The following is a 17,001-nucleotide window of genomic DNA, read 5'->3' as shown; positions in this document are numbered from 1 at the left end:
AACGTCTGCCAAGAGCATTATTATAAAAAAAACGTATATTTTCACTTTTTCAGTAAAGATAAATCATTTAAAACAATATTATTAGCATTTTTTTCGAACCAGCTTATGCCTTCAGCTCATCTTTAATAATTTCTTAGACAGTTAATTGCTTTTGTTGGATTATGGTCAATGGTGTGCTCTATGATGACTATGTGTAAGGAGAGGGCGTTTAATTACACCAACATTATTTCAAACAAAATCTAAATTGGCGAAGTGAATCAAATTTTATTTTTTACCCATCATTTGTGTTGATCATATAAGTGAAATTTTGAGCTTCATCTTGAAATAAGAAATTTTAATAGAAGTACTTTCATTATAACTTATGTAATTTCGATTGTTATAGGGTATGGGATTTCCGGCGTTTAATAAAAATAATTCCCATAGTTATTTCATTTTAAAGCCCAACGATTTGGCAATTTTAAAACGCGTTTGACATTTATAAATCAAACACTATAACGCTTAAGAAATCTTAAAAAAGCACTGTTTTTTTGGATTTCACAGACAAACCAAATGTCACTTTTGTGACATTTAATTAGATTGACCATCCGCAAATTCAAGTGCTTGAAAAAGCTAGCAAGCAAATTTTTAATAATATTGAACGTCAAATACTTTATTTTCCATAAATTGTACTAGTATCATAGTATACTTTTGTTCTACAAAGTAGTCTTAGCTGTCAATTTACCTGTGTAAATTCATAAAAGCAGAACGCACGCAATGTCATGAATCTTACTTAAAAAATTTAAGAAATTAAAGGTTAAAATAATTCATCTGTCAAAATAAACTTCAACCTTGGCAATAATTAGCATAACCTACACATATTTCTTTATTCTTTTCTGTTTCTTTCTTCTAATGATACATAACTACCACTTTGGCTTTCTGAATTTAAGTAGAACGGAACCTTAAGAATTACCCAAAAAAGTAAAATTTTTTGACATGAATTCTAATTACTTAATTGGTTGATGACACAAACCAATCACGACTTGAATTTCAAAAAAAAAAAACATCTGAACACACGCAATTTTAAAATTGGGTCAACATTAGAGAGTGCCCATTTGTGGAAACGAAATGTCCCTAATTATTGTATTCAAGACAGAAAGAAAAACAAATCTTTATGAAAGGTTAAAGATATCGTGCTACATGTTCTATTCTATTTAAGTCTTAACATTTGTCAAAACAAAAAAAGAACACAAGAAGAACCAACAACGTACTTACGAAAGTCATAATCTTTTAGACGCAAAGATCACGATTTTTAACGCTCGATTAAGTCACTGTTTTACTTTGGTGCTATTTTAAATGCGTTTCTTATTTATTTATTTATTTATAAGTCACAACATTATGATTGATTGTGATACGATTGCCTTAAGGTGTTGTGAAGAAAAATATAAGAAATACAATTTTTCGAACACTAAGGGGTTATAGAAGTATGAAAAGGCATTTCAAACCATGGTTTGAAATTGACAGGTCTGCTGATTATAAAGTTAGGCAAGAGATTATTAAATCGTATACAGCTTTTTATTGATTTATTTTTATTATAATGGCATTTAAAGAAGCGTCCATTATTTTGAAGAGATTGCCTTAAGTTCAACTCATTTTGGACATTTTAGCCAAATCGATTAATCAAATTTTCTTAAACGCAATCATTGAATTCAACCTTTACTCCTCGATTACACTTATTTATTTATTTAGTTATCGACTATTTACACAAATTTAAATCAAACAACCCTTAAAGGAGTTATTCACAATGGCTTTTAGTGAGTTATTTCAAGTTTATTACACATTAAAAAAAAACTGGGTCTCAAGTATTTTTTTAGCATCATCTAAACATTTGTACAAACTAAATTGCAGCCAGATTATATTACATTGAAATAAAAGTAAGAGTGGAATCCGCTCAAATTTATTAGTTTTATTAATCAACTTTAAAAAACTGTATTCACAACGAATAAACAAGTTATATCTTAGCTTTCTCTCTCTCTATTTCTCTCATCTGTCTTTTTCTTTCTTTTGAAATGAAGTACACCACACCAGTCGACTCCTTCTATCTCATCATCCTAAAAACAGAGAGTTGCAAGTCAACCAAAAGCTACAAATCGTAATCGCATCGAATAAATGTCGTCATGTTCGTGATCATCGTGTGTAGATCCAGCTAGATTACTTTTTGGCGACAAAAACTGTAAAACCAATAACACGAGTCTTTTTACATAAATTTAAACAAAACAAAAAAAGCAAAAACAAAAAGTTACTTACATCTCCTGATCTTGAAAAATCATATGTTTTTCTGTAAAAACAAACAAAACAAAAAAGAAATATACATCCCCTAATAAAAAAAAAAGATGGAAAGTTGTCATCTTCGAAATTATGTTCACCACATCGATGAACAAACATGCAACATGTGGCGTAGTTTGTATGGTATGTGTCTGGTCTCCGCAATGGCGTTAATGGCGCTGCCGGCAGCTCTATTAGACGTTGTTGTTGTCATTTCTAGCATAGGTAGCCGCGTTAAAGTATACTCATATAAAAAAGTAGTTTGTTGTTTTAAGGAGACTTTTTTTTAGCTTCGAGTCTTGTTTTGTTCATTTGGATCAGGTGTATTTTGGTGTCTTTGACCAGCTGATTCATTTATTCCACCTGATTGCGCCAGAGTCAGTGCACAACGGACAACGCACATTTACTTTGAATTGGTCGAGAGTGGTCGTTTTTACGTAGCACTGTAAACGTAGCACTGTATACTTGAACAGTAAAAGTTGACATATGAATTGATTGGGGTGGCAACATTGATGTGGTATTGCGTTGTACTTAAAGCTGCAGTTTCACTTGGTCATATTTTTTTTTTGTTAAAATTCTCTTTATAGTTATAGATTGTAATAATGCTAGCTGTCATCATAAACAATAATTCATTAGAGCTTATGTACTTATTTGATCAGGTGAGAGGTAGATTTTTTTCTTTTCTTTAAATATTTCTCATAGTTACTTATATCTTATAAATAATGCAACTTCTATGGTGTTTGACATTTTGAAACAGCGTGTCGTTTAGACAGTGCTCATTGTATTATGTTAATGTAAAACAAATCCATATACGTTCAATCAAGGGCATAAATTTAAAATTATCATAAAGATTTATTAACCATGTATGAAAAATTTAATTGATCAGACTCATGGAGATACTTAAAATTGACAGTGTTGATTAGGTTTGTAATTAATTCCTAGCTAGTATATGAAAATGGTAATGAACTAGTTTAGAACATTGTTTTTAATTTAAACTGCTTGAATTATTTTGTAGTAAAACAAATATGGCAACGGATTTCAACAGGGTCGTATCTAAAGGTTAGCCTATATATAAGGTTAATATGAAAAGTATGCTTTACGCACTGACAATTAATATGACATTATGACGTAAGCTTTTGAAAGTTGTTCTTAACTATTAAATGAATGACATAAACTGTTTTTTTTTTTGTTGTAAATTTGCATTGGTGCTTTGCGGAAGATAACATTGATGTTTTTATTTTTACATAAATGCATAAATTGTTCAGAATAAAGCGGCTGATTTTTGAAAGTGTTGACGTCAAACAATGACTAAAACAAATGCCACCAACGCTTTTATTACGAGCTCACATTGGGTTCTTTTAAAAAGACCACATTTTGACATCTCAGCATTTGATCAAAAAGATTTCAATGTTAACTAGATCAACAATTATTTAAAATTTCCTTTGTAGGGAAGACACCACAAATTTATGCGAAATTCGAAATGTTGTGTGAAATGAACTCCTCTTCATAATTGACATAAACTAAGAGTGGTTAAACCCAGGCCGTCCAATAATTTGTCTTCTGGATGTACTTATATCTCGAAAGTTGGAATGAATCCGCCAGCAAATATATCCTCAAAAGCAAAACATTTATAAAAACATTACGACTAGCGCAGCACCTTTATTTTAAAAGTATTTATTTGACACTCGTAACGAGTAGAAAAAGTTCGATTACTGTCACGAGTAGATGCAAGATTTTGTAGCTTTAAGTTTGCATTATACTTATTCTACTGAACTGAAACATACAAATTCCAAGTGTCAAATCATTAGACAATGGCCTAAGTTACGTCAAAAATGTTTAATCAAAATTATGCCTTAGAACAAATTCTAATTCTGTTCTGTATTCTATTTATATATTCATACCTTCCCTTAGCATTTGATCATTTAAAAAATCAAACCGTTATCTTATTTTAGCATTCCAAATAAAATAAATAATCAACTAACATTATCTTTAAATGCAAATGATCTAAGCTAATACTAAACGGTAAAAAAGCTCTTAAAATCAACGACCAAAATATTTTAGCAAACAGAAAAAATAAAACAACAACTTGAAACATAGTTTCTCACATTATTTAAAATTTAAATAAAAATACCAAAATAGTTTCCCAGGCTAATTACGACTTCCTATCGGTCCCGCATTCATTTTGTTTAGCCGCACCAAAAACTACAACGTAACGTAAAACGGATGACTGATAGCCCAATGGTGGTTATGTTGGTACTTATCGTTTGTCTTTTTTTTAACCACTATACCTTCATATACCTTTTCTACTCTTACAATTTACGATTTATGTGTTTTGCGTTTGATTTCCGGCTAGATGGTACGCTACTTGCAATGACATTGGCCAGCCAGCATGAAAACACAAAATAAAAATTCAAAATGAAAAAAACATCAGAGGCATGCAAAAAAAATATATAAAACATGGCTTTTAAAAACAAACAATGAAGAACATGGTGGACGTTCGGATAAAATTGGATAGACTTAAAAGTGAAACAATCGCAAATCGCCACAACAAAACAACCGGATAGATACAACCGAGAAGATATACAACGAAAACATAGATTACAAGAAGTAGATATGTACCCGCGAAAGTGGTGAACCGCTTGAACGTTTTTGTTTTCGATTTTTTCTTATAAATTTTCCGCGAAACAATCTGAGGCAATTTAGATGGATTATGTCTGACATATAAAACATAACACATTGGCTAAAGAGTGTAAGGGGGGCCTTATGATGTTACACGTTGACATATCAATTAGAAGCGCGCACTCTCGAAGGGAAAACTATTTTAAATGCACGTGTTTACATGCTGATTTGGCTTTGTCTTCTCTCCTTTTAGCTGCGAAACACTGTCACGTTCGTGTAAGCCAGCTAACTGCACGCAAATAAATATACAAACGTATCTATTAACTATACATTTTCTCTCCGTATATGAATGTTGAACAATTTTGTTTGTATTTTATGTATTTTACTACAAATATTTGGATGACATTTAACAATCATGAAAACTCACTGAACGCACTCTTTCTTATAATAATTGCTGAATCTTTCTAATGGTTTTATGTGTCAAACTTTATAAGTTTGTGGTGGATTTTCTTTTTCTTATTTTTCTGTTACTTTACTGAGAATGCAAGCGCCATGTTTATTTATATTTTGATATGTCTCTGCAAATGCAAATTTATTCCAAATATATTAAGATCTCAATAACTTCATCGAAAAATACAAACCATTTCTATTTTGACTCCGATATTAAACACGTCAGTTTTTTTGTGGTCAATGACATTTCAGATGCAAAAGCATTTGACAGATGAAGTTGATATAGTTCGTTCGATTTTAGATAGTTTTACTTAGATAAAAGAAAATAATTTACTGTTACCGTTGGTGATTAAATTGAGCTAAGATTGGTGTGACAGCTGATTGATGGACGAGACGAAAAGTTTGAAAACTAACTGATGAAATGAACATTTTAAACTGACACTCTTGTTGTATTTCAATATGTAAAATGTTGTAACAAAATTTTAAAAAAATATCAGTAAATAATAAAAGCAGACAAGGAAAAAATTGCTGAAAAATTTGTAAACTTACAAATTTCAATAAAAAAAATTTTGTTAACTGCAATTCAATATTTGTTTGCTTTTGACATTCCATTTTGTGACAGTGACATATCTTATTTGAGTCTTACTGCTTTAAAGAATATTTTTCTTATTTAGAAAACTGACTTTGAATATTTCAAATCCTTCATTCCTCATCTTTCGCTTACAGATATTCACCAAATAAATGTAATATCTCATATAAAAGTAAATTTCATCAATTCGCTGCTATTGTTTTATTGTTTTGTTTTGCAGAATAAATACAAAAGGTCGATCAAATTAGGCAAGTTACAGAGTTGCTTTCAAAAGAGTCCAGGAATAAACTAAACTTGCTCCACGCTATAGTGATGACGCAATATTACCTTTTTCTTTGCACAGTCTTATTGTTAGTTTATAAAATGGATTTGGATGTTAAAATGTCAAATGGGGAATAAAGTTTCATTGCTTGTGTGTGGGCCTTAAGACTGGAGAATATCAATTGGTGTTTTGGTAGATTTAGTTTCGTTTTAGGTTTTGGTATTTTGTTTAAAAATATAACAGTAAATATAATTTCCTAATTATTTGGTGGGGATGTTATAATTTATGGTCTAATCCTTTGTTTACAAACTCATTATTTTGCTTCAACTCAATACATTTTGTCAAATGAGTTAGTGACCACTATTAGCTCTGTTTGTTTACTCTATTTAAGAAAATGGTTTACAAATATGAAGCTTACTAAAATGATAACATCTACTGATAAAATACGAAAACCAGAATATAAAATTAATCAAACCATTCGTCTACGTCTAATAAAAAATCTCTTTTTCCTCATAAATAATTCTCTATTTGTGTCAAAATGCTTCTCTATTTGATGACATTTCCAATTGTAGTTATATCAGCACGCACTCAATCCCAGCCATGTCATAAATATTCTACCTCTATTCAATTTTCTTTGTGATTTAGTCGTAAATCTTATTAAGAATATACTTAACGTCATCTGCTGTCGCGAAGACATATCACAGGTGTTATTCGAATTAAGAAGCCGCACTGACGCCACAGCCGCGCCATGCCACCGCACCACGCTCATACACAATGAGTTTAACTTTTCTAATCTCTACTTTATACCTACAGTGCAGTTTCCATTTTATATGTTATGTTGTTACTTTCGAATAATATTCCACACTCCGATCTCCTCCTCCTACGATTAAATGGTCGGCCATCAGACACTCTGGTAATACATAAAACGGAAATGACACTTCGGAACAATTCAGAAATCTGCATTCACGTGCCACCATCAACGCCACCGCCATATTCACTTCGACTGACAAGAACTGTCATTCTACGACGATGAATCGAATCGATTTCATTTTGACTCCATAAAACACACGCCTTTACTTAAGTGTGCATAAAGTCTTAACAAAACAAAAAAATAAAAACATAAACAAGATGTTTTCTCCGCACTTATGTCTGGCTTTGGCGTTTGGCCGGACAAATTTAAGTGAAAGAAACAGAAAGTAAAAAAATAACAAAAACAATTTTTAAAGAAATATTAGGGCATTGAGTTCAAACTTCAAACTGACAATGCGTGCGTATGCTATTTCTTATGTGGTGAATTTGAACGTGTGTGCGTTAGGGCGCGTCTTTTGCTTTTGCTTTTCCGCAAGTAGCATGTTTATGTTTTGCATAAAAATCGTAAATTCTGATCACGATAATGAAAGCGAAGCTTGTCATTTCAGATTCACAGCAAACCTTCTGCATTTTGTATTTTGAGAAAAAGGGAAAATTGACAACAAGTGTCATCCATATCATTCTCATGTCAAAATACGATACACAAAAAAATAAAGATTCTCCCCTTAGATTTATATTTATTTCATTTGACCCCTTTTCACTTTACTTTTACTATTATTTAAGTTTATGAGCCATTTGCAAACCCATTTACGTAGTTTCTACATCTGTCATATTTCTATTCCAAATGTCAAACCGCAATAAGTATTAACCTAGCTTAATTCTTATGTATGATTTGATTTCTGTGGCAAATTCTTTGTCTCTAGTTCTCACCCTAGTCGTCGCACACAATGATTGAATTACAAAGTTTTGCAAAGCAAAAAAAAAGTTAATTGAAGCCCAAAGAGCCATAATTAGCCTTGCTGTATAAAAAGCCGACAATCCATAAATAGCCAACCTAACCTACAACAAGTTTTGATGCTGGGTATGTTTGTTTTTATATTTTTATCTTCATAGTTAAACTATTTAATAAGAAGAATAGAAAAAAATAGACTGATTTCTCAATAAGCTCGTAGGTAGACGCATTAGTAATTATCTGTCCAAATGAAAGCGAGACTCGCGCTAAATCAAAGCCTAACAATGCTTTTTTCTAATACACTCTTTTTTGCTTTGACATAATGGAACAGCATTACTTGGTCATGGAAACTGGGTGGAATTTAATAATGTTTGCTATTTTTCTGCTTTTGAGACTTTGATCGGTTTGGATCAGGTCATTATGGACTTCTATATACTTTTTTACAAATAGCCGGTTTTATAGGTGTTTTTTTTTTTTGTTTTGCAGCAGTCACTGTATTTTTTATAGACATTCGTAAAGTCTTGAGTTTAATATACATAGGTTGTGACACTTTTGGCCGACATATATTTTTTAATTACATGACAAAATTGATATATTTAATTCTGCTCAAAATTTGTAAATGGATATTGAACGCCCCAGCAACAGCTTTGATCCAAGATGAAACGTTTTTGAGTCTTCAATAACTTCCCGAAACCGCTAATTATTTTTGTCAGAGCATAAAGGATTTTAATGTCTTTGGCAGATTCATTTAAAATTCTCCTGTCACTTCATTTCAAATATTACTCCTTTATTCTTTATTAAATAATCTAGTACAATCGTGAGCATGGATCAACATTTTCCAAATTACAAAATTAACATAATCATGCAACAAAATACTTGTCGAGATCATCAACACGTCAAATTCGATTTTTTTTATAGCTTAGTTTGATTTGACATTTGACATTACATTTTCACTGTACTTTCATAAAGCGTAAAAATCGTCTATCGGATATTGTCTTTCATTATACCTCCCACTAGTTTTCGATTAAAGAGGGAAATGATTGTACTTGTAAATTATATATGTATTTTGGCCAGAAGACGGCACGACAGGCCATCATCGCGGTGGCTGTAAAAAAAACATCCACTGATCAGCAATCAGTAACAGCTTCAGTCAGCATGCAACGATTATGTTGTGATTATGTACAAGTTTACCATAATAATATAGCGTGTGGTGAAGTCATCTGTTTATAGCTTGAGCTTCTCTTCCCCAATAGTTGCATCGCGTTTTTCTCAAAGCATTATATTTATTTGTTTTAAATAGTAATTTTATAATGCTGCAGAGATTGTGTTCACGTAATGACGGCTTATATGCTGTCAGTTTTATTATGATCGGCTGCTTGGTGATGCTGATATTTTTTTAATTACGGAACAAAATAATGTCGCTATATTTTAAGTTGCAAATCATAATGGATATCTGTTTGGTTACTTTTTAAAACTGTCAAATTCTCTTTAGTTTCATCTCTCATACTTTTGATAAATTGCTCCTACTGTTGCATGCTATTCTGGTTGTTTTCTTTTCCTGATATCAAAGTCTTAAAGGCTTAAAACTGATCTTTACAACTCTGAAGTTAACATTTATACTATATATATTATATAAGAGAAGTTTTGTTTTAAATTTGACATTTTTGACATTTAAGTTCATGCGTCATTTTTCTGGTTTCATGTTGAGACGCTTGAAGTAGAACTATATTTTAAATGTCATAGTCTTATTAACTCATTCAAAAGTTGTTTCTTAAATTAAAATTTAACACTTTGACATCCCAAAAAACAAAAAACAGCCCAAAACAAATGAACTAGCGAAACCGAATACATTATCGTAAATAAAGCAGAATAAATATAAATGTCTTGCACAAAAAAAAAAAAGAAACCGCACAACGACTCTTTTTTTATGCCATCACGTTCAAGTCACCCATTTTGATTTAGCCTTTATGCTCCTAACAAAAGAAACGTGGAAACAAATGTGTTACCATAAGAAGTATCTAGGGATTTTTTAGCATTGTTTAGCAATCAGGCTTGCCAGACTGGGCAATCTTTTTCCAAAATTGCCGACAAAAATGTATTTTGACAGCCCAACCATAATTGGGCTATAATTAGCCCAAATCCTGGACTATGTTAATATTGACACCCCTTCTATTATTATGAGCACATATTTTACATATTATTTAATGAAATTTTTTTATAATAAAATAATTGAAGTTTCCAGTTCTTTTTAATTGAAATCGGGCTACTTTTTTGTAGCTGATTTTGGGCTAAAATTTATTTCAAATTGGGCTATCCAGCTTGTTCATTTGTTGCTAGGACATGGTAACCCTGGTAGGAATACGAAATGTTACCTCTAACATATACACGTAAAAATAATAATACCTACCCTAGTTACATAAAAAAGGAGCTTGCTTGTGACTTTTATTGCAATTGAACCACAAGTAACCACATTGCATTCGTTGTTATGTTTCACACCTCTTTATGTCATGCCTGTCATTTTGCGTGGAACAAAATTGAAAATGATCGTGAAGAAAAAGTTATACGATGGATTTTTTTTTCTTTTATTTATTTTACCACAAGTCTAGTTTTAGTTAAGTGGTAATTGAAAGTTGATGGATACTTATTATAATATTATGTCCTCACAGATATGTTTGTAGCTCAAAATAAGATCTGACAGCCAAGCATTCGCATACATAACCACAAAACAAACTGAGCCACGTAATGTGATAGGGTCTTTGACACCATCTATGTATAGGTATGCGTAATTGCTCATATTGCTCAAATATTGTTTATATACTCTCTCAAACCTTATATCGTTAGGTGTAATCGTAGAAGTTACATTTTTCACCACGACGCGACGCCATTAGTTTTTAGTTCGAAATAAAAATATCAATACCAATCGAAATCGATATTTTATGAAAACAAAAGGCCAAGGGAAAGCACTTTCTGTATGTGGTTGGCAGAATAAGAAAGTTATAAACAAAGACAAGCGTTTTTATGCAAAGAAATTGAAGCTTTTGAAGTACTAATTTTCTAGGTGAGGTTCAAAGCCACCCGGCTAACTGCTTGTTCGCTGTAAAATCTCACATCTAGAGCTTAATGACATTAGCTGCTTGGTGATTGACGTACGAAGATGTGTGCTAGAATTTTTTTTATACACCTCAAGTGATGTGTGTGATGCTTGGGTGATGGAAATCTCTTCCTTATTGCAGAAGACTTAATTGACACAAAAGAAGAAGAGTCATAAAAAAATCTAATTACATGCATACAGGAAAATGTGTTTAGACAGCTGTAAGAAGGAAACGTTCTATATGGATATACGACAACGTACCAAATGCTTCATTCTTTCATTCTACTGCCCTTTTGATCTGCCTCGGGGTCTGGCTATTAACTTGATAGTGATCTGTTCTTTGCTCGATGTACAAATGTTTACCTTGGGTTAGTGACTTGATGGTTTTCTTTTTTTTTACCGCAATTAGCAGTAATTAAGAACGGTCCAAAGAACAACTTAGACTTTGCTTTGGAAAAGTTAAAGATTAAGAATTTAAGTGCTATAAAAGCAAGCTTCAAGAGCTTATAAGTTTGGTTAATTCCTGCCTCTACAGAACCTACACGTAATTTAAAGTTTAAAGGTTCTTAAATAACTATTATAGGTGTATGATTATTTGTAAACTGTCAATGATAGTTAAAAAACTGTGTCAGATCAAAAGTCAAAAGAATGAGAAGTCGGTTGCAGGCTTGGAGATATAAGAAATCTTATAGAAGAATTATTTGTTGGGAGGAAACTTTAAGAAATTAAAATTTGAGTCATTGATGTGGTTTTTGACTGTTCTTCTTGCTTGATTTTCAAATAATTGAATGCCAAATTCTTTAACTAATTTAATTGAACTTTTTGCTTTTTTTGTTTCAGGTGTAACTCAAAAGCATCCTATCTGCCACGCCAGTCATTGGAAAAACTTAGTTCCACCGATCCTGATCATGGCAGCTATAAATTAACCCTAACTTCCAATGAAGACTGTGTAACGCAACACAACAGCCCAAACAGTAACAACAATAGCAGTAACAATAACACAAAATCAGACCTCATTAATGGCGGAAATAAGTGCAACAATCTGCCCGATGTACTGCCAGTGGGTGCAAAGCTACAACCATCTTCACCGACTTCAGCAACTGGTGCATCCCAGAGATATGGTTCAAATAATAGCCTTTCACCAACATCTCCCGGAACACCAAATTATCCACCTCCCCCGTATCCGAATATGAAGATGTTCATAACGAAGCCATCTCTTCCGACCAACAGCCGGCATTCTTCACCACCAGTGACAGCTTATATGAATATGAATAACTCCTCAAATGCTGGTGGTGGATGTGGAGGTGGCAGTGGTTTTAATCGATCTCAATCTTATGATGCCAGCAGTCCTAAATATATGTCACAGTCAACAATTGATTTAAAGAAAACTCAAATACTTGAGACACCTGAAGAGCAGCCAAACTGCAATCACAGCACAGACAAGGTCTTGTCTCCGGCACAGTCTGAGAGTAATATAAACTCGTTTACACCTCGCAAGGAATTCAAGGATTTCCATCGATCTGAAGTTGTTAGGAAACTAAGTCTCGAGGAACGTGATCCTGGTGAGGGCCGAATTGTGCGTGCCGAACTAGTGAACACAACTCTATCAAACTCCGAACACAAGATTACCCGCAAAGATTCCCTTCGGGAAAACATCGAAAAAATTACGCAACTCCAATCAAAGTTGATGTCAGCACATACCCACGCATCCTCAGCTAAATCAGTCCAAAGTCCACCACCACCGCCTAAAACAGAAGTAGTTGAAATGCAAACTCAGACACCAGAACTACCCGAACCACCGGAGTCTCCTCTGCCACCGGCTCTGCCAAGTACACCTCTGCCTTGTGAAATGACCATCATCTCACAAATGGAACCCACCACAGACGGCTTGAAATTAATGCAACGAACCGAAGTAATCCTGCGTGTAAACCCAGTTACCAATGAAGTTGGTTCCCAAACCGACGAACTGCTTGAATTGGATGCAAATCGCATCAAACTCAACGATAGTCGGGATGACGCCTTACAGCGTACAACCCTACAGCCCCGTCAGAAACACCCCATCGAAGTTGAATGTGATAGAATGTTCAAGGAACTAGCCAGTCTTCTGCCTCAAAACGATAGACTTTTGGAGATCCTCGTTCCACAGAGTTGCAAAACCCCCACAGATTACATTGGCAAGCTATATAATCCCGATGTACCACTGAGACCGGCAAAGCGAGACGTCGGCACATCTACACCCAGTGAAAGCAGTTCTAGTACACCAAAGTTCGAACTGGAATTAGCTGAAATTGAAGTTTCACTGACAAACGGTGCTAGTGAGACAAGCTGTGATCATCTTATTAGAAAGAAGGTATGTACCGTCATACAGGTCAGTTTTGTTATATAGTTATTATATTGCCTACTTTCAGGAGGAGCTCATAAATCAAATAACGCGAAAGCTAGAAGTCCTTAATTTAGAACAAACGGCCATCGCAGAAGAGACATCAACTAATGATGAACTTGGTAGCAGTTTGGCAGCTAAAGTTGCAGACAATATGCGTCCTATTGACGCCACAAAGTTCCGAACCTACATCGATGATGTTGGTCATATTACAAGTTTGCTACTTAGCCTATCAGGTCGTTTAGCCAAAGCTGAAAACTCATTAACTGCCTTAGATAAACAATGCCCAGAGAGTGTAAGTATCCTCACACCGACTACCAACTGATCTACATTACCGATCTTCTAACATTGATTTCATTTCTTTTTTACAGAAAATTCTCATTCTTAAACGCGACCGACTTGTCGATCAGCTAGAAGAAGCCAAACGCCTTAAAGAAGACATCGATCGTCGAGGGTCCAGTGTTGCCGCTGTTCTAGAAAAAAATCTTACCACAGATGAATTCGCTGACTATGACTATTTTATCAATATGAAGGCAAAATTAATTGCCGATTCGCGTGATATTGCTGATAAAATTTCATTCGCTAAAGACCATTTAAACGCATTAAATGATGCGCTTATCCAAAGTGATTGTTGAGCGCGCCAGTAGATTCTCTTCACAGAGACACTGTGTGTGTGCCATAAGAAAATATAATAAAAATGGTTACCAAACTATGCCGCTGGTTAGCCTTATCGATGATGCAATTTCCGAGCCCTCAACAAGAGAAGTTGAGAGTAACGTGAGATCAGGAGCCATCTTTAACAAATAAACTTTATGTTTGGAATAAAAAATATCCCAGGGCCTTATTGTGTAAAAATGTATTCTTTTAAGTTTTCTTCTCCTATTTATCATTGATGGTGCTCTTTAAGAAAAAACTAAATAAAACAAAAAACGGTTTAGCCATTCAAATTTGTTGGTATTAAATTATAACAAAAAAAATGCTACTACAAAATGCTTCTTGTATTAAAATTGCAAGGTGGCAACTCGATTCAAATGTCAAAGTGACAACATTTCAAAACACGAGCTGTCGTTTGATGTTTGAAAAGTTTCTGCAATATTTTATATAAATAACCGAAGAATGTATGTACAGAGCTTAGTGATGTTTGAAAAAATAAACAACGTCTTATAATTTAAGAAAAAAAATAATTATTATTAAAAAGAAAATATATAAATACTACATATTATTTTTTAAATGTTGTTTTTGTGATTTTACCATACGAAACTTAAGTTAAGATAATTTTATTGTTAATTATATAAAGTTCTGTTATAGAGCACTTAAGAAATATTCTTCTATTATAAACAAACATAATTGTTTAATACCTAATTACGAAGATAGTTTTGTAGACCATCTTTAAAAAAAATATATAAAATTTGTAATTAATGAAAAATTCAATTTAAGAACAACAACTACACGTGTATATTATATACAGACTCTAATGATAATGTATGTAATTGATCAAAATGCTATTTTTTAAAAATAAAATATTAAAATAAAAACCATGAAAATTTATCTCCAACTATTTTAATTGAGTTTTAAAAAAAACAAGGAACATCAAATTGACACCCTTTCGTTGATTTCGAGTTTTATATGACAGCATCTTCGGGACGAACTCTAAAAGTCCATGTTTAATTTTGACATTTTAACCAAACTACATACGTCGGGATGACAGTAGAGAAATAGCACTGCTAGAAAAATAAAGTTGAAAATAACTTTACGGAACCTTTTTATGCCAACAAAGGGTTGTCAACAAAGTAAGTAACATCATTGTTGAAAGCATTGTTATATATTTACTATAGTACTGTTATGAAACGAAATTTTTATTTCATCTCCACAACTATTGAGGGCGCTGCGTGTATGAAAGTACTTGGTAGGGAATTGAAAATCAGGAGAAAATTTCTAAAGAAAGAATGAGAAAAGCATTAATATGTTCGAGCGAGATAGCCAAAATACAAATGTCAAACCAAGAATCATAAATATAATATATACAATGCTCTTATTAAAAACAAAAATCCAAACGTGTCTTTAAAGTGACAGTTCGTGAAAATAAACAAAGCAAATACGCTTAAACGGACCTATTAATTGGAATTCGTAACTGCTGACTGCATCATTCTATCCACTGCTATTATAACAATAATTGTACAGATGTCATATGGATCCAATTACTTGCCTGTGTTTACGATCAGAGATGTTCGTATTCTCAGAAATATAAACCAAATTTCTCATACGAATTTGTCACTTCTGCTGTCAGAAATCTGAGAACATAATTTTAATGATTTGATTGCTCAAGAATTTTGTATGTAAGAATTCTGTTTAAATGTCATTCTTATGCTCTGTCAATCCTTCTGAGAAATTCTAAGAAATCTTAATCTGTGCTAGTTTCAGAGTTAAACTCGAGTTAACCCCTGAAACATGTTTTTCAGTATATTCACCCTTCAAACTTGTTGTTTTAACTCTGCTTGAAACATAAATATGTTTTTGACTGGTACTGAGATAGCAAATGTTATTTTTATTTCTTTTAGTGGAAAAATGAATAATTTTGTACAAGTGATTGGATGCGTTCCAAAGGTCATTTCTACACGAAGCTTACACATACAGTGCATTAGAAGATCAATTCAAAAGTTTCTACTCGTTGACTTTCGCTTTGACACGAAAAATCTCGATTTTCGACGAAAAATTGCATATTTTCTTAGAAGCTTTTTAATCCTCCGGGATAAAGAGAATTTTATGGCGAGTAGATTGACAAATAGGAAATAAACTAGTATTTGCTATAATCTGAAATAGAGAGATTCCAGAATAAAAATTAAGACTTTTCAGAAGTTTTTCAATCCATCGAGATATGAGATTTTATTATATACGAAACCAACAACTTAGGTAGACATGAAGCTTTATTCACAAATTTTTTGACATAAAACAAATTTTTGAGAAAGAAAATGCAAAATATTGTACTGTACTCGACTTGACTGCCATCTGTACAACAAAACATTTCGACCATTTTTACTCACTCTTTATTCAAAATGATTCCTGATCAAATTATATTCACTCATCATGTTTGTATTGTTTTGCAGTTAAAATTTTGCAAACTTTCGATTCTTTAAAAAACAGATCTTTTCTGAAAAAAAAGATAAAACATTCTGAAATTTTTGAAACACGTAGAATAAGAGATCTTCAGTATACCCTGAAAAAATTTTATTTTGTTAATTTTTAACACAAATCCAAGTTAGAATTATGATTAATACTGAATTTCATCATTATAAATGTCAAGAAAAACAGCAACATTGACACTTCGGATCTAGACATGCGAATACAGGAAAACAGGCATAGGTGGTAATCAATTTTATCTTCCCATAAAATATTATATCTTTTTGACAGCTGCAGACGAAAAGTATAAGTATTTAAAGTATATTTTCTAGATAAACAATGTCAGATAAAGTACCAAAATGAAAAATCTACTACATTGTTATGCAGACTTCGCAATATAGATTCATGTGAGAAATAATAACTCACGTAA

General features: G+C 32.6%; 1 protein-coding gene across 2 annotated transcripts in view; it reads left to right on the top strand.

Moving 5' to 3' along the window:
* Positions 1-15,002, top strand: part of LOC129952791 (protein Shroom) — a 227,332-nt gene extending 212,330 nt beyond the window's left edge. For both annotated transcript variants that reach the window (XM_056065613.1, XM_056065614.1), the window contains exons 7-9: positions 11,915-13,424; positions 13,483-13,749; positions 13,826-15,002. In XM_056065613.1, the coding sequence (XP_055921588.1) occupies positions 11,915-13,424; positions 13,483-13,749; positions 13,826-14,089 (2,041 nt within the window). In that variant the 3' untranslated portion in view covers positions 14,090-15,002. The remainder of the gene's footprint in view (positions 1-11,914; positions 13,425-13,482; positions 13,750-13,825) is intronic.
* The last annotated feature ends 1,999 nt before the right edge of the window (positions 15,003-17,001 follow it).

The sequence above is a fragment of the Eupeodes corollae genome, chromosome 3, assembly GCF_945859685.1.
Source record: "Eupeodes corollae chromosome 3, idEupCoro1.1, whole genome shotgun sequence".
NCBI classification, from domain to species: domain Eukaryota; kingdom Metazoa; phylum Arthropoda; class Insecta; order Diptera; family Syrphidae; genus Eupeodes; species Eupeodes corollae.
Note: the sequence above shows the minus strand (reverse complement) of the source record. Positions and strands in the feature narration are given on the sequence as shown.